The sequence below is a fragment of the Synchiropus splendidus genome, chromosome 7, assembly GCF_027744825.2.
Source record: "Synchiropus splendidus isolate RoL2022-P1 chromosome 7, RoL_Sspl_1.0, whole genome shotgun sequence".
Lineage (NCBI taxonomy): Eukaryota > Metazoa > Chordata > Actinopteri > Syngnathiformes > Callionymidae > Synchiropus > Synchiropus splendidus.
The window spans coordinates 27,404,047-27,423,453 of record NC_071340.1 but is presented as its reverse complement, the minus strand read 5'-3'; the positions used below and the strand labels follow the sequence as shown (position 1 = coordinate 27,423,453).

The 19,407-nt window shown below is 47.0% G+C and overlaps 3 protein-coding genes across 4 annotated transcripts; 1 reads left to right on the top strand and 2 right to left on the bottom strand.

The window, feature by feature from the left end:
• Nucleotides 1-56: 56 nt before the first annotated feature.
• Nucleotides 57-8,326, bottom strand: pias2 (protein inhibitor of activated STAT, 2). 2 transcript variants are annotated; one of them, XM_053869999.1, is made up of 15 exons: nucleotides 8,281-8,326; nucleotides 7,800-7,854; nucleotides 5,740-5,903; nucleotides 5,388-5,475; nucleotides 5,088-5,138; nucleotides 4,591-4,681; nucleotides 4,384-4,518; nucleotides 4,204-4,309; nucleotides 4,014-4,087; nucleotides 3,782-3,942; nucleotides 3,561-3,694; nucleotides 2,971-3,145; nucleotides 2,322-2,461; nucleotides 2,192-2,229; nucleotides 57-1,842 (listed from the first exon to the last, which is right to left on the bottom strand). In XM_053869999.1, exons 3-15 carry the CDS (start codon nucleotides 5,849-5,851, stop codon nucleotides 1,624-1,626), a joined length of 1,524 nt encoding a protein of 507 aa, XP_053725974.1. In that variant the 5' UTR covers nucleotides 5,852-5,903; nucleotides 7,800-7,854; nucleotides 8,281-8,326; the 3' UTR covers nucleotides 57-1,623. The 2 variants fall into 2 exon arrangements, with proteins under 2 accessions (XP_053725974.1, XP_053725973.1); XM_053869998.1 differs by lacking the exons at nucleotides 7,800-7,854; nucleotides 8,281-8,326 and adding an exon at nucleotides 6,845-7,594.
• ube2l3b (ubiquitin-conjugating enzyme E2L 3b) lies at nucleotides 7,457-14,555 on the top strand. Its single transcript, XM_053870001.1, has 4 exons — nucleotides 7,457-7,783; nucleotides 12,263-12,358; nucleotides 12,487-12,673; nucleotides 13,680-14,555. The coding sequence occupies exons 1-4, from the start codon at nucleotides 7,757-7,759 to the stop codon at nucleotides 13,832-13,834; spliced, it is 465 nt and encodes a 154-aa protein (XP_053725976.1). The 5' UTR covers nucleotides 7,457-7,756; the 3' UTR covers nucleotides 13,835-14,555.
• Nucleotides 14,003-19,352, bottom strand: ydjc (YdjC chitooligosaccharide deacetylase homolog). Its single transcript, XM_053870000.1, has 6 exons — nucleotides 19,192-19,352; nucleotides 18,027-18,199; nucleotides 17,657-17,816; nucleotides 17,495-17,594; nucleotides 16,596-16,773; nucleotides 14,003-16,449 (listed from the first exon to the last, which is right to left on the bottom strand). The coding sequence occupies exons 2-6, from the start codon at nucleotides 18,188-18,190 to the stop codon at nucleotides 16,125-16,127; spliced, it is 927 nt and encodes a 308-aa protein (XP_053725975.1). The 5' UTR covers nucleotides 18,191-18,199; nucleotides 19,192-19,352; the 3' UTR covers nucleotides 14,003-16,124.
• Nucleotides 19,353-19,407: the final 55 nt, after the last annotated feature.

The window sequence follows — 19,407 nt, the reverse complement described above, 5'->3', positions numbered from 1 at the left end:
CCTATTGGAGAAAACCAAATTCATCATATTAAATTGCAATTTGAGGCAAGGTCGTACACAAGGCAAAAGGAGTGTAATTTCACATTGCAGATCACGTAACTGGGTAAAAAGAATACATGTGCAGCACACAACAGGGTGGAAAAAAATCATTGCTGCGATGACCTTTCCAAACATATAAGTCTCTAACAGAGGAGGAGAAAACACATGTGGAACGAGGTGAGACCATCGGAAGAGGCACATGGACGTAAACTCATGAGAGAAATGTTGTAACCCCCTGGCTGAGGGGCTGGTTCAGGACCGGACAGGCCTCCCCTGCACGCTTCTTTTGGCATCAGACAACATGCACAGTCACAACAAGACGTCTGAAAAGCACATACAGCGGTCTGGGCTCACCTCTGCAGGCCACTTCATAACCATCATTTTTTTTTTTAAACACAAGACATGCTCAGTAACAGGGACTGGTTCCATCCATCCTGCCCAGATGAGTTTTCTGACCCATCATCCAAATTGGATTAGATTCAGTGATAAACATGTTTAGTCTTTCAACTGTCCGGATCTAAACTTGAGTTGAGTCCTGTATTGTGGGCCTCAACAAGTCACACACTCAGTGGAACGCTCACTCAGTCCAGATGAGGACACGGAGAGAGAGAGACTAAAGTCACTTTAAGTCAGGAGTTCATCTCTGGAGTTGATCCAAGTTTGACAGAGCTGCGGTTCCATCTAATGAACCCACTGATATCATGGCAGAGTTCCTTATGAAAGGGCATCTAAGACAAAGCCTCTCCTCACTCGGTTGTTCTATTCGCGCCACATCACAGAGGAGAGGCTTCCTGTTGGAGACACACTGCCCTGACATGTCCGACCTGAAGAGAGATCTAGATCACCTTCGTAAGAGGAAACTGATTCCGAAAACATGTTTCGGGCGTCTAGACGCATGGTTTCATGTGTTCCATCCAACACACGTCCCATGGCCAAAGCCATGTGTGAACGCCCGTTCCCTGCCAGCAGCTTTCATGTTGCAGTGGGAAGCACCTGGACATCCAGTGATGCCATAGAGAGAACAATAAATAAATAACTAAAACCATGGACACTCCCTGCTTCTCTGATCCGAGGCTGAAGGCTGAAATCAAATTGATCTGTTTGGGCGTGAGGACCAATGAGGAGCTGCTGAGCTCTGGGATGCTTCTGAGGCAGTGGCTTCGCTGACCCGATCCGGATCCTGAACATTCCCATTGGCCTGGTGGGGCCGGCTGACCAGGGGTCCAGATGGTTTGGGATTCATACAAATGAATCGACAGGTGTGACAATACGTGAAACAGTAAACAACTTCAAATTAGACACGTTTACAAAATCGCCAGGCACCAGATTAGGTCGTAGAAAAGGTCTCTGAAGGGCTGCCTGTGTGAAAGTGAGACAAACACACCTGTATGAGAGGAAGCGAGAAGAAACCATCAGAGACAAAGCTTCAGTCTCTGTGGAACCTTTAACGCCAAGTCAGTCTCCGTTGTCCGACAGCTGCTACTGTGGTTTCTGGGTCGGTCTGGTGACGCTCCTGGTCCCTCTTTGAGGACCAAGGCCATTTTGCAGAACCGCCTCCACGAAAGTGTAAAAAAAATCTAGGAGTCAGTCTAGTGAGATGATATCTGATATGTTACTGTCAGCTCCTCCAGCGCCCCCTGCAGACCGCGCCTTGACTTGGCTGTCATGGATGGAAGCGCTACTGTGGTTGCTGGGCTCATAGTGGCTGCTGGACGATGAGACGAGAGACAAGCTGGTGCTGGCTGATGCAGCACTCTGCATACTGCTGGTCAGGCTGTCCATGTACATCGTCGGCCGGTAATGCTGAGGGGGACAGTAAGTTAAAAACAGTACTTCAACTGAAAAAAAGAAAATGTATTCCTGAAATGAAAAGGATTAAAACTTGGCTAAAATGTTGTGACTTTTAGTCAACTGAAACATGACAAAATCAAAATGTGACTAAGACTCATCAACCTTGGCACAAGACTAAGACAAAATTGAAGACAAAATGAACACTGCTGCTATTATAATTCACACCTATAGCTTACACCTAATCGGTGAGTATTACACTCAAACTTTGCATGAACAAGACATTGTCTAACACTGACAAAGTTCATGACATTTCAAGTGGGACACTGACATTCTTCCATTATGGGATACATTCTTCACTTACCTGTGGATCAGCATGAATTAAAGACAACAAATCCAAACCTGAATGGAGAGCAGAAGAAAGGCAACAACCAGTTATCAATACAGTGGAGGTCTTGATCATAGACGTTGTTGAACAGGCATCAAAGACTTACTCTGCATATCGGCAGGGATGGTGGCCAGGGTGGACGTGCGGAAGGGCACCGTGTAGTCAGCGAGGGTGGATGTCAGGAATGACGGGTCGAGCGTCTGGACAGTGGGGACACGCATCGTTGACGGCTGGTAAGTCAGGACTCTGAAAGGGTCACAGGAACAAATATTGGCCCCACAGAAGTGCACTAGGTTCAGTTTCTGTAGGGACTTTGAGGCCACAAGGAGGAGCTGCAGTAACCAGAGTTGGAGAGGGCAAACTGAGGACACTGACTGAGGCAGACAGGAAGAGAGGCAGACCTGGGGGTGACGTAGCAATGACAGCGTACCATCAAACATGACGGCAGTTAGGAAATTTAGGAAACAGGTCCTCAAGACAGAATTCAGGAAATAAGAAATAAGAAAAATAGATTCATTGCTCTTCAGATCCAGGAAGTTCGTGAAAAATGGTGTTTTGATTTCAGAGTGACAGGAAGTGAGGGAGGGGGGCAGGAGTGTGCAATTTGGTTTGGAGGAAATGCAGTGCTGCAGATTAGCTACAAGGAAGAGATTGTGATCAGTTCTTATTTGCATTTGTCTTTTGGCTCATTGTTCATTCCAACTTGTTTCATTTCAGTGATCCACTCACACATGCAAACGCTCATCGGTTCTCACCCTTTCGTTAGCAGATCCTCACTCTTGGAAATGTAAACACAGCTCTTCTTAAGAGGAGGGTCATGATCCTCATCATCGGACGACGAGCTCTCTAGAGTTAAATCGATGACGTCTGCCTTTTTGGGCGGGCCAGATTCAGGAGGAGGCAGAATCACTGCCGACTGTCGCTGTGGAGCTGCAGGGTGAAGAGATCACGTGATGAGAGTGACGTCTTACAGCAGCCGTTTTGTCATGAAAGTTTATTGAATGCAACAGAACACAACATTTTTAAAGCTTGTTATTCATTAAACATTATAGCAGTCGGAAGTCGCGGTGATGTTGACCATAAACTGACATGACTCTTAACACAAGGCAGTGGCTCTATTCTACTATTCTCCACCACATGCTAAATATTGGTTGCAATTTCCTGGTAAAATGTAGTCAGTCAAGAACATTATGTACAATATCAATTTTCGTTGCTTTCAGATTGCCACAAATGTTCCCCGTATATAACAAGACAATTGTAATTTCAACAACGACCAGAAAGAGCCCTGTGATCTGATTTTACCACTCAAAACAGTGGAACACAGTCAAGAGTTTGTGGAACTTACTCTCTATTTTGGCCACAGTTTGAGAGGGCACCTGCACAGCTTCTTTCTTTGGCCTCATCGGACACCAACTGCCGTCCTCCTGAAACTTGATTTCATCTGCATCCGTGCAACCATTCAGGATCTCAAGAAACAAACTAAGGACAAAGGAAGGGTAAGTTTCACTGTGAAATCTTAGCAGGAAAACTGTTGCGCTTAACATGAGAAGGAAGATGAAAACAGACCCGTCGATAATGAGACTTTCATACGTAGCTTTCTTGTCACACACAGGACAGATCCAAGTGGGTTTCTTCTCATTCATCTGCAGATAGAGGGCTGCATCAAAGCACTGCAAGTGAGAGCAGGTCATGGCCCGGCATGGCACCGTCAGGCGCATCTTTCCTAACTAAAAGAAGAGTTTGTGAGGAAAACATTGATCCAGCAACAACCCTAACACCACAGAGATGATTCACTTACCGGACACATAAGTGAGACTCGAAGGCTTGTGGTCGCAATCTCACTGTCTGGATCTGCAGTAAGTTTCTCTTTAACTGTGACAAATGAAAGGACAAAGACAGAATGAAGGCATGACTTCTTAAACATTAGAACTCTTCTGTCATTTAAGGTTAAACAGAGAAACTTGTTTGTGAGATTGGACAGCAATTACTGAGGGCTCTGGAGTGGTCTGGGTTCCTGATGCCCTTCATCCGCAGCCTCTGCAGGAGCAGAGGGGATGTTAGCTGCCTCACCAGGTACACAGATATTGAATAAGTCTGCAAAATAAAATGGACTTTTCAGAACAACAGGTCAAAGCTTTCAGTGGGAAAAGTGATGTGTGTTTTCTCACCTTTCCAATTTCAGGAGCCCATGACACTGAAATCTGATTGGGTACAGCAGACGTGAGTCTGACCAGGGATGTAATATTTAGAGGACGTCCTGGTCTCTTTTGTTCCACACCATTTTTAGGAGGTGGCGCAAAACCCTAGAGAGGAACCACACTTCAGTTAAGACATATATCTTGGTAGCTGTCCAAAGTTTTGTTTTAAACACCCACCGGCAGCGGGAAGAGCTTTCCGTTCACTTTGACACAGAGACTGTTTGGGTAGGTATCCTCCTGTGGGCAACTGGTTTCTGACAAGCAAAACCTGCCCCCAAAACAAAAAAGCGTCTTACAGGACACGATAAAAGATTTCACTGATGATTTTGACGCCACTAAGTCTACATTGAAGTCTCTCCCCTCATTTGAATAATTACATTTATTTATTGTTTATTGTCTAAAGACGGGACATTGTGTGTATTAAGAGCCTGAGAGATGGGTCAAACCAGTGTCTGTGGGCCCTATAACTGCAACACTAGCTAACATTGAAGAAATGAAAATGTACAGCAATCTAGAGTCACTAATTATCAACAGTTACTGTGATGTCTAAATGGAGGACAAACTGCTTACATATCGTTTTCAATCAATCTTACATTGTTTTCATGACTTGATTTCTGTAATTCATTCATCAATTATGAGCAGCTGTCACTTGTCATCATAATCTCCAAACTCACCTCAGCTGAATTTGAACCATGTAATCCCGCCTGCCTCCAGGCAGAAAGTCCCTGCAGAGAACAGAGAGACTTTAATAAGAGACTAAAATTGAGCAAATTGAGAAGACAAGCACGAGTCTCTACGGAAATGTGCAACATGCCTTTTGCAACCACCATACGTTTGACAAAATAAGATTCAATGCCATGTTATTTGTCATACTCCAAGAACACAGGCAACACTTCAACTACTCACACAACCTGTTTTTTTCTGCAAGAAGCAGGAATGGACGAAGCCTGAGGCTGTTGGGAAATAACACCTACCTAGAAATGCATACTTCTCGAACCTGTTGAGGTGTCAAGGCAAAGATGAAGTATTTCTCTTGGTGGTATCTCTGTGCAGCACCAGCTCCTAGATACAGAATCATAGTAATACAAGAGTGTACAGTTAATATTCCATTCACAACGGTTTAGAGGACAAACTTGTTTTAATGACACTAAACAACTAATAAGCTCAAAAGTAATTAAAAGTTCACGTCATTCATAGAAATCACTATTATTACTATTTGTCTATGCTTGATGAATGGAAGTCAAATCAACTAAATGTGAAGGTTTCTCAAACTAGTTTGTAAAACTAATGGTTGAACACAATGAGATCAGACAAATCAGCACAGACCAAGACTTGAAGGCTTGATCAGCACATCGAGGACATCATAGAAGGGCAGTGCCTTCATCTGCACATCAGGATGGACAGGAGGTATCGGAGGAGCTGACTGCTGAAGATTCATGCTGGCCTTCTTTTTGTGACAACTTCTTGCTCCTTCAAAACCAGGTTCATTTCTATGAGTGATGAAACACAATCAATAAGAATAATAATAACAAACACATCAGGAGACAAAACTATAACAGGCAAAAGAAATACTTTGAATTGGCTGCTCTTTAGCACCGTTTTAATCACACGGATGCACATACAGCGTTATTCATCTAATTCAATGTCAAATCGATAAATGCCAGCAATAAAATCTCTCTGAAGCACAATGCTGTATGATCTTGTTCACACATAGCAATGGTATCTACAGCTAGCTCTGAGAGGATTTCAAGACAACATACAAAGACAATAATTGGCAATGCGTCACCCTCATCTGCCCATTCTTCAGATCCCTTAAATGACGGAACGCAAATAAATCACAGCAACAGGTATGATTCTGAACATAGAACTCCAAAAAACTATCAAGTGGTTTTGACAATGTTATCCAGTACCGCACTCGTAATTCTAAGCACATGAAGGACGATTTAATCCTCACGTCAGTAGTTTGGCAGCACTGGAGCATATAACCGGCGTGTCAAGAATATGCATTAGTCACATCTTCATCGCAATGACTCCTAACTTTAATACATGGCTACAAACGCGACTACGAGTGATGTTAAACAAACATGTCATCTTTTGTTTACATTCGTTGCATGTGTTTCCATTTGTCTCGACTTTTCAGACGCAGTTGTTATCATTCATGGTTCCAATTAAATATAAAGCCCTACTTGGCCGTGTTTAAGCCACTTAATACGACTAGAAACAGTCTTAGTGCTGCATTACTGAAGAGCCCAGACAACAGAAGTTAGCATCATGGCTAACAACACAAACATCCCAAGAAAACGTACACAGCTGCGAGAACATAAATCCCGACCTTCAACCCGGGAGGGTCGAGCGCAGTAAAGCACGAGAAAATAAAACCAGTCCGTGTCACCATAAGTGAGTAAAAAGCGGTGTCTCCCTCATTACTTACCAAAACTCCACATAATCCGCCATTTTGATCTCCCAGTCATCCCGCCCAGCTACCTTCTTCCGGTGACGCCGTAGCCCAGTGCTCCTAAGCGCTTTATTTTGATTATTATTTTTTTTATTATGATTATATTTCGTTACAGTGCGCCTCACCGACGCACCACAATGCAAACGTTATTACCCTAAAGACATGACCAATACATTTTCCAGCGACATAAATTGAAAGAGGAAAACCTAAAGACAAAGATTAAGGGGGAAATATCATGAAATATATAGCATTGGAACAAACAAGTCGTTGACGTTGGAGCTGACTGTGAGGCAGGACAAAGTATAATCATTGTATCTGGATTTAGAGGACGATCCATTAACAGGCCAATGTCATCTCATCTCATCTGATGTTCCCATCTAAACACTAGTTCTGAACTGTTCAAAATTAACCAATGAAAGGCAAGAATTATTGTTTACATGCTGTCAACCAAAGGGTTTTGCTAACAAAGGCTTTTAATAAAAAAAAAACAACAAATAATGGCGAATTTGGAATTTCAAACAAAGGAATGTTTGAATAAAAGGCTTAGACGCGACCGGTGTGCGATTTTTTTTAAAGCCTGCGAATGTTTCCGAGGGCTTCACTTCTGGAAAGTGGACCAACTCAACACGCTCCCCTGGACGCTGGTTCTCTGTCATGACGAGTTCAACTGGACTAGTCTTCATCTCCTCTGGTGGAACAAACGTCAGCCACTCATAGACCACGCCAAAGTCCCTGTCTGTTTGTCAAAGCTTTTTATGACTGCGCACCAATCGAACCACAGCAGACAGAAGAGCGTTTCCTTGGTGTGGCACAGTCGCGTCCACACCTCACACCCACAGCCATATCCCTCCGCGCTTTGGATTGTGGGAAGACCACAGCAGTTTCAAGATGGCGGCGAGTAGGCGGCTGCTCAAGGTAATTCTCCACATACCGTTATATTCGTGTCACCTGCGCTGATAGGAGATTCTCGGCTGCTGGGTGGCTTCCTGTTTCAAAAGAAACAATACAGTGAACAGTGGAGTTGGCTCCTGTGACGCTCGTGTCTGGTTTTGAAGAGGAACCGGAGCCCGAGTGGCCCACTAGTGGTCGGCCAGCACGGAAGATAAATGGTAGCCAGAGAGCACCGACAGGACAGGCCGGCTTCCCGGGCCCAGGCCTCGATATAAACACGCCGAGAACACCCCCAGCCCCTCGCCCCACGTAGCGCATTCCGTCTTTACAGCTGTGTCGGTGGGTTATGGTTGGAATATCGGACTGCCGTCATGTCACAACACAAAGCTGCGAAGCTAAAGCACTAGCCCGTCGTGAGCGCTAGCTCAGCAGCTAACTCGCCGAGATCCACCTCGGTGTTACAACATTTCAATCGGCACATTTAACACAAAGCGATGTTAGTGTGTGAAATAATACACAACTATCGGTTCTCTTTCCAGCAGCTGCATGGAGGAGCTGGAGTTGCTGAGTGTTGGCTGTGCTTTCTTATCTGTCATGGCTTGCTGCTTCCTTTCGTGTATGTGTCGAGACGGTTACCACTTTGTTTTAATGACATCATCGAGTGAAGAGTGTGACGATTTATGAATCAGCTCGTGTATAAGGAAGCTATTTAGGATTGTAATGTGACTCAACTGTCGAGTTTTGTGTCGGAGTTTTCCTATTTCAATCTTAAATTGGCTCGGTTTGCTTGTCATTGCCAGGAAAGGAACTCGTTTATTAGTGTAGGAATGGTTCACAATATACCGATCCAGTCCGAAAGAACCCGTCCGATCATCCATGAGCCCAAATATTCTCGGCGTCACTCCGCGGGATACGCTGTAGTGATTTCACTGTGGTGCGTCAAAAAAGGCGTGCAACCGAGTGCTTTTGCTTTGTTAAAATGTTTTTTTTTACCATGTTGCAAGTTTATTTATGCTGTTAAAGGCTTTAAGGCAAAGCAGTTGTGTATAGCTTTAGTGGTGTGGTGTTGTCAGTATTCACATCCGTCAACGTTTTGAGTGACAAATGGATGGTATGGGAACTGCAACGACCGATCTTCAAGGCTGATGTGAAAAGGTTGCTATCAAGCCATGCCTAAACTAATGTACACATTTGCTTGAAAACCTATAAGACTGAGCTAAGAATGTACGAGGTAGTCAAGGCTTGAGTCAATGGTAGTAGGCTGGTTTTCATGAAATACTGTGTCGCTCGACCTTCAGTAACAAACTTCTGCCGACATCAGCCGCTTCAAGGTATTTGACAGGTCTAACTGGTTGTAATATAGATGTACTGTTCCTTGAGTATGTTGACTTGTGGAAATACATTGGCTGTGTATCTTGATACAGGTGTCACTATATGTTTGTACAGTGGAATATTCCGTTATATTGTGATACTATACGTCTGGTGGTGTCTGATTTGTTTACAAAGGTCATTATTTAAACGGAGTGAAATCTCTGTACTGATCCAGTACTTTCAGATCTACCAGAAGCTAAAAATATTATGTGGATTAAAACTTAATTAATCGTGATGAACTATCCAGTTGCCTCAGTTATATTTATCTGTCCAACAAAATAACTCCCAGAGTACGCATACAATGCACACTGTATCATAAACAACAGATGGATGGGTTGTCAGTCTATTCTCATACTGAGGACACTTATTTCTCCAGATTAGATTCGACAAATGCATGTTCAATTCTGGCTTGCTAGATCTCATGGTCAATTAAAGGTAGCAAAATTGGAAGTTGAATTTTTACAGCTCAAACACACACATATTTTTATTACAGGGCATTTTTGTTAAATATTGATAAACCATACTTAATAAAAAAAATATACAGGGTTTGGTGATTTGGTATTTGGGTAGATCTTGTACCTCATCTCCAAAATATATTTAGTTCTGGCTGGTCAATTAACCCTCGGTCGCTGTTGACGCTCACAAGCAGTTCTTGTTTTAAAAGTTTGTCATCTCAGGAGGTATGTGTGAGTGTCCTGCGCAGACTGAGGTGGGCGCATGAATTTGAGAGGTCTGATGATCATTTGAGTAGTGTCTTAAAAAAAACCCTGCAGCTTAAATACAATATTCAGGATGAGACAAAAATATTGCTGAGTATCCAGTTGTCAGATGCAATTACTGGTAGGCTCCTTCCAAATACTTTTTTAATGACCTTGAAAGGCTGCTATTACAAGGAGGATCCACATGTTGGTGCTCACCACATGAATGAGGCAAGCACAAATGATTATTCGTGTATATACGAGGTTAGTGTCGATGACGGTAGCGGTGGAAAAGACACATAACTTGAATTGACTTAAATAGAAATGCAATTACATAGTAATGCAAGTTAATACAAACAATTCTAAATTAGTTCTGTATCAAGCAAGCTGGTGAAATACTTCTTTCTACTTCTTAAAACGCTTTTATTTTCATTTCAAAGTTGTGTTATGGTTCATTTTTAGCCTTGCTGTTTTAATGATCAAGGAGTAGATAAAGAGTCATAGAATTGCTGTGTCCATATATAATCGTTCGTCCCACCTGCATTCCAATATTCCACAGTATAGCCCTTCTGTTAATAGTTCCAGTCCAGAGTGCCTTAAGGTTCCAGCTCAGCAGGAAACCCTGGTTCTGGAATTGCAGATCAGGTACCACAAACAAATTGGCTGGCGAGCCGGATGCAGGGGCCACCTAGTCAGGACCTAGGCTATAGCCAAAACACAATTCTGTGTACATTGAGATGATTTAAAGTCTTTTATAATGTTTTGCGTTAATCTGAGTTTGCACATGTACACGCACATATTCACAACAGACAGTTGGCTAAAAGCCACGAATGAAGGTGTGCTCTTAGTCCATTGTTTCTTCATCCACTCATCAGTCACTTTGTGAAACTAACGCGACATGACTCGGGGCCCGTGTCATGAGCAAAGGGGAAATGTCTGCTTTCTGTAGACTTGTTCCACTAGTTTACAAACATCAAACATTCAACTCATTTGCTTGGAACGCCACCTACTGTCTGCAGATGCACACCAACCAACCAACCAAGCAAATATGCTTGGTTGACAGAATTTGTTTGTGGTGTATGCTGGCTTCGTTGTCAGGGCGTGATGAGGATTTAAAAAAATGTATTTAAAATCAACCGTTTTCTAGGGCATCAGCGAGTGTTGGGAGTCAAGTTGTGTTCACAGGACAGCATGATTGAGCATGTAACTCTAAAGCATAAGAGGTGAAGCTCTGTGACACTGCTTTCTCCATATCTACTGAACATTACTAGATCTTTCATTGTCTCATGGTATCATTTGACTTGAAGGGGATGCTGGTTCGGATTGTTATTTTTCTGCTCCGCCCTGACGGGCCATGTCAGGTGAAGGCCCCTGGACTGATCTGGATGACCATGCAGCAGAGTTCGTTGTATCTTATTTTATCAGTACTCACTCTGCCCTGGTGAGGGAAGTGTTTGCAGAAATGTTTGATCCACGAGGAAGAAAACTCTTGCCAAACATGAAACGTCAGCATTACGCCGTTATTTCTGTTGGGTGTTTTGCCACGCCTGCTGCCGATTCTTCTGCAATGTTGAGTCATGTTGCTGGTCACGCTTCCTCAGGCAAAATATCACACCCATAACTGTGTTTCTGACACCATCTGTGAGAGACGTCCTGGACCAGATGAGCAGATTCAAGGGTTCTCCTGGTTAAGAAGGTTTGGTATCGAGTAAGAGTTTGATTCTATTTCTTACCGTTTAGTGCTAGTCCTTGCTAAGGCAGAGCCAGAAGTGCCACTCTGGACTCTGTTTTCATAACCGGCTGAGTTCTGGCGGTGACAATGGCGGCCTCGTGTTGGCAAACGCCGCGTCCAGTGCTGGGGAAGCAGTTTCTATCATTTCCGTGTTACAGGTGGAAGTGCTGTCTCTGCCATAGAGAGGTTGGGTGCTCATGGGAAGCAATATAGAACTGACTAGTTGCCCTTGCTTGATTGTTTTGCATGTGCTCAAGAGTTTCTATGTGAAGAGTTGTTGCAGTGTGATTGAAATAAACACCTCCTCTTTCTTCTCACACTGTCTAGTGTTCACGCTGTCAGGATGAGCCAATCTCAAGTAAAAATCTTAAAATGGTTTTCCGCTGTTTAAGTTGAACTTGGCAAAGATCAGTTTGTTGATTTCAAACATTTACAAACGTGTGCAGAGAAGCGAGGGAAATGTGTGGGCTATTATAAGCTATCACCGTTTTAAATGTACTTTTTGCACGAGGAACTTACAACAGGGATATTACTATTGAGGCTCTGAGTCTGTGTTGCTCAGCGTTTTTCCAGATGAGCGTTGCATGTTCAACTTCCATCTGATCGTTGATGAACACATGATTTATAGGCACTTGGGTCATCAGTTCACTTTTACATTTGCATGCTATGTGTTCGTCTCAATGCTGTTGTCTTTACCCGCAGGAACTTGACGAGATTCGTACATCTGGAATGAAAAACTTCAGAAACATTCAAGTTGAAGAGTCGAACCTATTGTCATGGCAAGGGCTCATCGTTCCTGTAAGTCTGTGTGTGATGTCCTTCTGTCTTTCCAGAGAGAGATGTGTTGTCGTGTTGGTCTGCCCTCAAAGAAACACCTCTACGCTGCTCTTTGTATGAATTGACGTCTGGTGTGTCTGGTGCCGCAGGACAACCCTCCCTATGACAAAGGTGCGTTCAGGATCGAGATCATCTTCCCAACGGAATACCCCTTCAAGCCTCCCAAGATCACATTTAAAACAAAGATCTATCATCCCAACATCGATGAGAAGGGCCAGGTGTGCCTGCCTGTCATCAGTGCAGAGAACTGGAAGCCAGCCACCAAAACTGACCAAGGTAGGTCCCACGCCTCAGCCAGTCCATGACTGGAAAAGAGGAACTCGGCTGATTTAATGAGCAGATGAAGCATGATTTCAGCAACAACAGTTACTCAGCAGGTTTTGCTTTGTTTCCGCTCATCACAACACCGGCAACACGACGATGTTGTGTTTGTTATGAGCTGGAAACACTGGGCAATAACGCTGCATCAAGATCAACAGAGAATTCATTAAAAACGCGTCGTTATATCACAAGTAGCTGGATCAAATGGATACTAACGCCCAAGTTCTATCTGGGTCTTCATAGCGGCTAACTCTGCTCGCACTTTCCCGTAATCTTGACAATTTTGATGTCAGTGTTCTTGTGAGGTTGTCCACCCTTTGATTCAGGCATCCATCAGCACTGTTTATTAACAGAACTGCCAAACATACTTGGCTGCCACACCGCTACACAGGCCGTATAACCTTGCCATAAAGCTGACAGCACACCACCAAGCAGCTCCTTCTCATACCGTCTTTGTCGTTTCCAAGAGGGTTACAGCGCCACACACAGGCTGCAGCATCTGCTGGCCATCACTGACGTCGTTCTCACCTGGTGTTTCAGCTCCGGTTGGTTGATGCTATTGGAATTTAAATGTGACATAAACTAGCAAATATAATGTGTGAGGTGTGGCCACATAAGTGATGAAATGCATTAAAGTCAGTGTGTTAATAGACAACATTATATTGCACGTGCGAGTCAAATAGCACATAACAATTGTGCTCACTTATTTGTTTCCTGGGTGGTTACAAATCCTCAAAAACGTTGTCCAACTTGCACGGTCTGCTTCCAGCCGCCACTCCCAGGTATTGACAAAGCTCCGCCCCTCCACCAAATCACCATAGCAATCCCTTTCACCATTGGTTTGGCTGCAACACAAGACAGAAAGCTTGAGGCGTGGGGGACAGGAAGAGGAAGGGCAGCGCGTCTTGGCCTCGGTGACGCTCACAAAGGCTCCTGACCTGTGTTGTCTTGTGTCCCGCAGTAATTCAGTCGCTGATCGCGCTGGTGAACGACCCGCAGCCGGAGCACCCCCTGAGGGCAGACCTAGCAGAAGAATACTCAAAGGACCGTAAAAAATTCTTGAAGAACGCAGAAGAATTTACAAAGAAACACGGTGAAAAGCGGCCAATAGACTGATGAGCTGATGAGTGTGGTGCCCCCTCTCTGTCTCCTCTTTCTCTTCCCCTCGCCTCCTTCCTCACCTGCCTGAGCAAAGTCAGTCTCCTAACCTCCCCTCACACACGCACACACACACACACACACACACCTTACCCTTTCCCCTCCCCCCTCCCCTCGTCTCCGCCCACCACAGTGGTCCTCCTGAGCTGAGCCAGGTAGCCTCAGCAGCCCTTCTCCATCTGGGACTATCTGTGGATCAGACAGCTTCCTCCTCCTCCTCCTCCTCCTCCTCCTCCTCTTGCTACTCCTCAGCCATGACTCTCCAAACCATCACTAACTTTCTACTCTTTTTCTTCAACTTCACATGGAAGTTTGATAGAATCAGCGATGTGTTCTGTTGGCTGCTCCTTTATATATTAATTGTGTTCTAGAAGTCACCTAGGTTTTATTTTCAACAAGAATTTTGTTATTTTGCTGAGTAACAGAGAGCAAGCGTGTGTGTGTGAGTATGTGTGTCTGTGTGCGCACGCGCATATGTGAGTGTGTGTGAGTGTGTGTGTGTGTGTGGCGAGTTTCCTCCACTGCTTCTAGACTTGCACTGTTCTCTGGACTCATGGCCCACAACCTCATCCTCCTACTTTCTAACCCGAGTACACACACACACACACACACACACACGCATACAGACACACTGTCATCGGGAGTGATCAATAAACCTGTTCAGCTCAGTTTTTCTCTACCACATCGTGATGCTCTTCTATTCACTGCGATGGTCACCAACTTTCCAGTCTGGAATCAAGGCACTGGAAGTTAGGGACGTGTGCGCGCGTGTGTGTGTGAGGGGGGGGCGGAGTGAAGTGTTGGACCCTCGGAGCAGCCCAAAACAGACACACCATGTAAAATCTGTTTGATTTGGTCCCAATCTGTTTCATAATAAAGGTGGCTGATGGTTTGGCCTCACGGTCCAATTGCGAGGCATTTTTGTCATGGCACTCATTCAAATCCGTTGAGCGTGAAACTCAAGGCGCCACCTGGCGGATGGTAGCAGGAAGTGCAGTGCAGATATAGACGAGCTCCGCTGTGGTTCAAAACCAAAACTTTCACTCTGTAACCAAAGTTCTTCATGTCACAGAGCTAAAGATCTGATATTTCAAATTTGATTATTGACCAGCAAAAGCCAAATGATCTATTGGTCTTGTATATTTATCTTTGAGCTTCACAAGTGAGTTCTGTGTCCAAATTTGCATTTGCCTCACAAATGGACACTAAACTCATGATATTTGTTTGTGTTGGCGGCACACAGTGCCCCTCAGGCAGAACCAGAACATGAATGCAGTGCGCACGTGGACAGTACAGTGCAGCAGCAGCAGATGGGCTAATATCATGTCACCAAACGTCTAGAAAAACACGTTTTTAAGAAGTCGTGCTTTGGTTCTCCTGTGGCAGACGAGTCTCAGTCAAGGTGCCTCGACGGAGAAAGTGCTGCTTCCTCCAGGTTTAGGTTCTGACTTGAGTGATGCTAGAATTCTGGTCGTCTGAGCTTTGGACCAGGAGTTAGAGATTTCTAGCGGATGCACAACTCTGCAATACCATAGTGGGTGAAACATTTGTCAAAGGAGGCTCATTGGCGTCTCACTAAGATGCGGGATAATCTGTGGTGAAGGAAGCATGTCGCTGGTCAGAGGTTTGCACTCTCCCCAAGATCCGCTCCAGTGTCCAGGGCTGCCTTGTGTCCCTCTCTTCACCTGGAGCGAGGATGGACTGGCTTCTAACGTTTCAGTTCTGAGAGTGAGTGCTGTGAGCACAGTGATCCAAAACCGTGATCCGCTTGCTGCCATTGAACATTCATTTATTACAAGGAGAAAACACTATATTGCACAGCAGTTGAGGCCACCTTTTGCCAAAGGTCGGCTCCCAACATGAGGTGAAGCCCCTCATTGTAACGTTGGAAAGACGACTGGAGTCTCTGTCCCTGAGATCTCAGCACCTTGTGTTGCAGCATGATCGGTCGTGTGACGTTGAAGAAACGGAGTTGGAAGCACCGTCAAGAGGAGTCGGGCTGTGTTCCCGGGCAGCATCTTAGTTCACAGGTTCAGAGCTGGTCTTGAGGCTCACGTCTGACTTCTGCAGCATCGATGAGGTCATGAAGGCCCACAGCAGGTGAACGTCCGAGGTGATCCAGATGGAAGAGCAGCTGTCCAAACTTGAAGTCCAGCAGTTCATCGCTCTGGCATCGTCCTCGTGGTGGGACGGACATGGTGAAGACACGCAGTGAAAGGTGTTCAGGGGTTCCAGGTTCCTCCTCTGCTCACTGGTTGGCTTCCCGGACACAGGAGGTTCCTGAGAGGTCCCTGAAGGCACAGAGTTGGACCCTCTGCTGCTTGTACAGATGGAGCAGGGCGGGCTCGGTCAGCACCCTCAGCTCGTGCTGCCGCTCCTCAGACTGGGAGAAGTCGTCCGGACCTTCTCCACAGCCGCCCTCCATGGGAGAACTGGGGTACCCCGGGTGCACCATCAGCTCCGCCGTCACCACGGGCTTGTCGGTGGCCAGGGCGTGGCCCAGCGCCCGCTGCAGGTTGGCGACAGACATGTTCTGACCCATGGTGGTCAAGCCCAGGTAAACATCCGGCCACCTGTGTAGACGGAGAGAGACGTGACCTTTGGAAGGGTGGGGTCACTGGAGAACAGCCAGTGAACGCTCTCAGCTGAGCGTGCTTCATGTGAGGCGGCTCCAGTTCGCAGTGACGCAGGCCAGGACAACGGCCTGCTGGTGGGTTACCTGATCCCACAGCGGGAGAAGACTGGGATGGACTCCAGGGCATCCTTCTCCACTTGGGTGTAGAACCGTCTCAGGTGCGCGGGCAGCCAGGAGCAGCTGTGCAGGCCCGGCTCCACCGGGACCCGGGTGTACGGAATCTTCAGGTCAGACAGGACCTGAGCGAACACGCCTCGCACCTCTGCACGGGAGAGAAAGGTCAAGAGCGGCCTGATCCCTGCTGGACTGGAGGCCCAGGCTTCCCTGCCTCACCCACAACCCACGGTTTGTAATAGAAGAATCCTTTGCTCGCGCACACCCCACGGTGTCCCCAGGCTCACAGAAGAATCCTTCGTTCGCCCAAACCCTGGACGGAAATGACTGGGCCTGAGGTGCCACCCTCGGCACTGAGGACCGACCCAAAAGTCCTGTCTACAGCACAGTGCTCTTTGGAAACAGGCAACAGTCGTCGCTAACAGGGCCGTGAGGCACCAGTGGAGGTTCAATACGTGGAGGAAACGTATTGTTCACTGTTTAATAAAAAGACGGTGGGGCCGATGAGGTGAACGCGGCCCTCGGTGTGAACGTACAGTAACCCACGCCGACGTTTCAGTCTGCTCTGTGTTAGTTGCCAGAGCATTAGAGCGCCACCTACAGGCCTGGCATTGATGATGCAGGGTTAGTTTTCAAGTGGCCGCCGCCTTAAGACCAGAAGCGTTTTGATCAGCATCGACTGCTGAGGTGCTCCTTTAATCTGAGTCTCCTACGGCAGGAGGACATCGGTGTTGGACCTACTGGGCGGAGAAACTCTCCGGAGAACAGGACTGTGGCTTCACTAAAGGCCAGGCCTGCAGCAGGTGGGTCACACCGGGGGCCGGAGCTCAACAGCGTGTGCTCCTACAGCTGGAGCTCACCCGGGTTACCTGGCAGGATGTGGACATGCTGGTGCCCGTCCATGTGCTGAGGCAAGTGTCCCGTCAGCTCTGTGAAGCGCTGGACCTGAGCCCTCAGTTCCACCTCCACCTGCGAGCACAGAGGAGGCGCTGAAACAAGCCCTTGGAAGGGAGGTGACGACGGCACGCTACCTGCTCCATGCTGAGCTGCTGTTTCTCCAGCTGCTGCCGGAAGCCTGCCTTGCCGTGAAAGAAGCCCTGAGGGTTGACCAGCGTCGAGGCCTGTTGAAGACTGGGACTCACCGGGACCCCCTCGGACAGGTTGGCGTGGAGGCCGATGGGGATGCTGTGTCTGACAGAGATCATGTGATCAGCCAACGGTCGTGTCGCAGACTGTGTTCTGTCAGTTTTATCTTGGCTGTTGCCAATCAGCCCAACTTCTGTTGTTGTGAAGCGATGAGAGAGAACGCAGTGCCTGTCACATGGAGCACTGTCGCGTGGCGTGACGGCAGGAAACCCAGACCTGTCTGCGGTGACCCCGAGCTCAGAGAGATCAAGTTACCTTTTGGCCAGATCAGCTGCCTCCTGGGCCGCGCTGCCATTGACCAGCAGGGAGACGCTGGAGATGCCCCCCGCCAAAAAGCAGTCCACAATCCCCTGGTTCCTCCTCGGACAGTAGCCAAAGTCATCTCCCGTCACCACCAGCTTCAATCTGGGCTGAGGCATTCTGGCTGGCTGAGGAGGACAAGCACAGGCTGCACTGAGAGGCTGGATGTCAGGGGACTTGCACTGGGATCCAGACGGGAACCACGGCTGGTGGACTGGTCACACACCATGTGTAGGAGTTGGCCAGCACGCCTCCTTGTAGTGTTGTCAAGAGGATGTATATATATATATGACTTGTCGATGCTGTGAAGACATGTTCAGCTTTAAATGGTCCCAGACTTGTGAGATGGTCCCAGAGCTTCCACGTTTGGCTCGCGGTGGTCTCCTCTGACACCACGACTCTCATGACCCCATCCGCCACTAATATAAAGTTGACTGTATTTTATGAATTGTACATGGGATTTTTCTGAATTTTTAATCCAAAATGAAGCACCAGCTGCCGTCGACTGGACTCTGCCTACCCGACTTAGCTTCTCCTCATTCCTCCTGCAAACAAGGTGCCGAGTTTCTGGCCTCAAAGACAAACGACGGCGACACGTTCCGGGTGGAGAGCGACTTTGACGCCAGTACTGATCCAAACTAAGTGATTCCGGGAGGTTTCTGGTTCACAAGTCAACATGGCACTCACTCTCGCTGTCTTTCATGTGCGAAGCAGCTGTTCTGGCCCCGGATGAAGCGCCACTCCACGAGTCCAGCTTGACTGACAACACGCGTCAATGAAACAGCAGCCGTGTCACGAAAGTGACGTCATCGCCGTCGTCATGTTGGCCATTGGTTTGAAGAACAACCGCCGTTGCCCTGGATCATCACCGTGTTCTGAGTCCATGACGCGGATGCAGTCACCCAACTTTCCTTCCCTCTCCACGTCACGCACACACACAAACACCTGGATTTGTCCTGGCGGTAAACGCTCGCGACTCCACGTGCTGTTTCTGCTTCACCACGGAACACCAGGATAAAAAACAAAGTCAAGTGCCGGGACTGTAGCGCGACGGGAAATGGTTTCCGCCGACGAAGTTACGGACACGTCACGTCACATCACATCACATCACCTCACTCACCGGTTCCTGCTGAGACCATCGAGACCAGGCGAGTCGACTCGTGCGGCGGGAAACGCCATCAAAACTGGGCCCTGGTCAACACATGACAGGGCGCGAGTGACGGCCGCCGCGGTGTCCGGCCGCCCAGAGGTCAGTCACCGCGCGGGGCGGAGCCGAGACCGCGAAGCAGAAGGCGCGTCCCTCACAGCGGAAGTGATGTCACATCCGCACACCGGC

Coding starts and splice junctions, on each gene's coding strand:
- ydjc (XM_053870000.1), bottom strand. CDS start 18,190: ATGCCTCAGCCCAGATTGAAGCTGGTGGTGACGGGAGATGACTTTGGC. Junction 17,817..18,026: donor GCAGCTGATCTGGCCAAAAG/GTAACTTGATCT, acceptor GATCTCTGTCAG/ACACAGCATCCCCATCGGCC. Junction 16,450..16,595: donor TTCTCCCGCTGTGGGATCAG/GTAACCCACCAG, acceptor CCGTCTACACAG/GTGGCCGGATGTTTACCTGG.
- ube2l3b (XM_053870001.1), top strand. CDS start 7,757: ATGGCGGCGAGTAGGCGGCTGCTCAAG. Junction 7,784..12,262: donor CGAGTAGGCGGCTGCTCAAG/GTAATTCTCCAC, acceptor CTTTACCCGCAG/GAACTTGACGAGATTCGTAC. Junction 12,674..13,679: donor AGCCACCAAAACTGACCAAG/GTAGGTCCCACG, acceptor TGTGTCCCGCAG/TAATTCAGTCGCTGATCGCG.
- pias2 (XM_053869999.1), bottom strand. CDS start 5,851: ATGAATCTTCAGCAGTCAGCTCCTCCGATACCTCCTGTCCATCCTGAT. Junction 3,146..3,560: donor AACTGTGGCCAAAATAGAGA/GTAAGTTCCACA, acceptor TTCACCCTGCAG/CTCCACAGCGACAGTCGGCA. Junction 2,230..2,321: donor CATCCCTGCCGATATGCAGA/GTAAGTCTTTGA, acceptor CTCTCCATTCAG/GTTTGGATTTGTTGTCTTTA.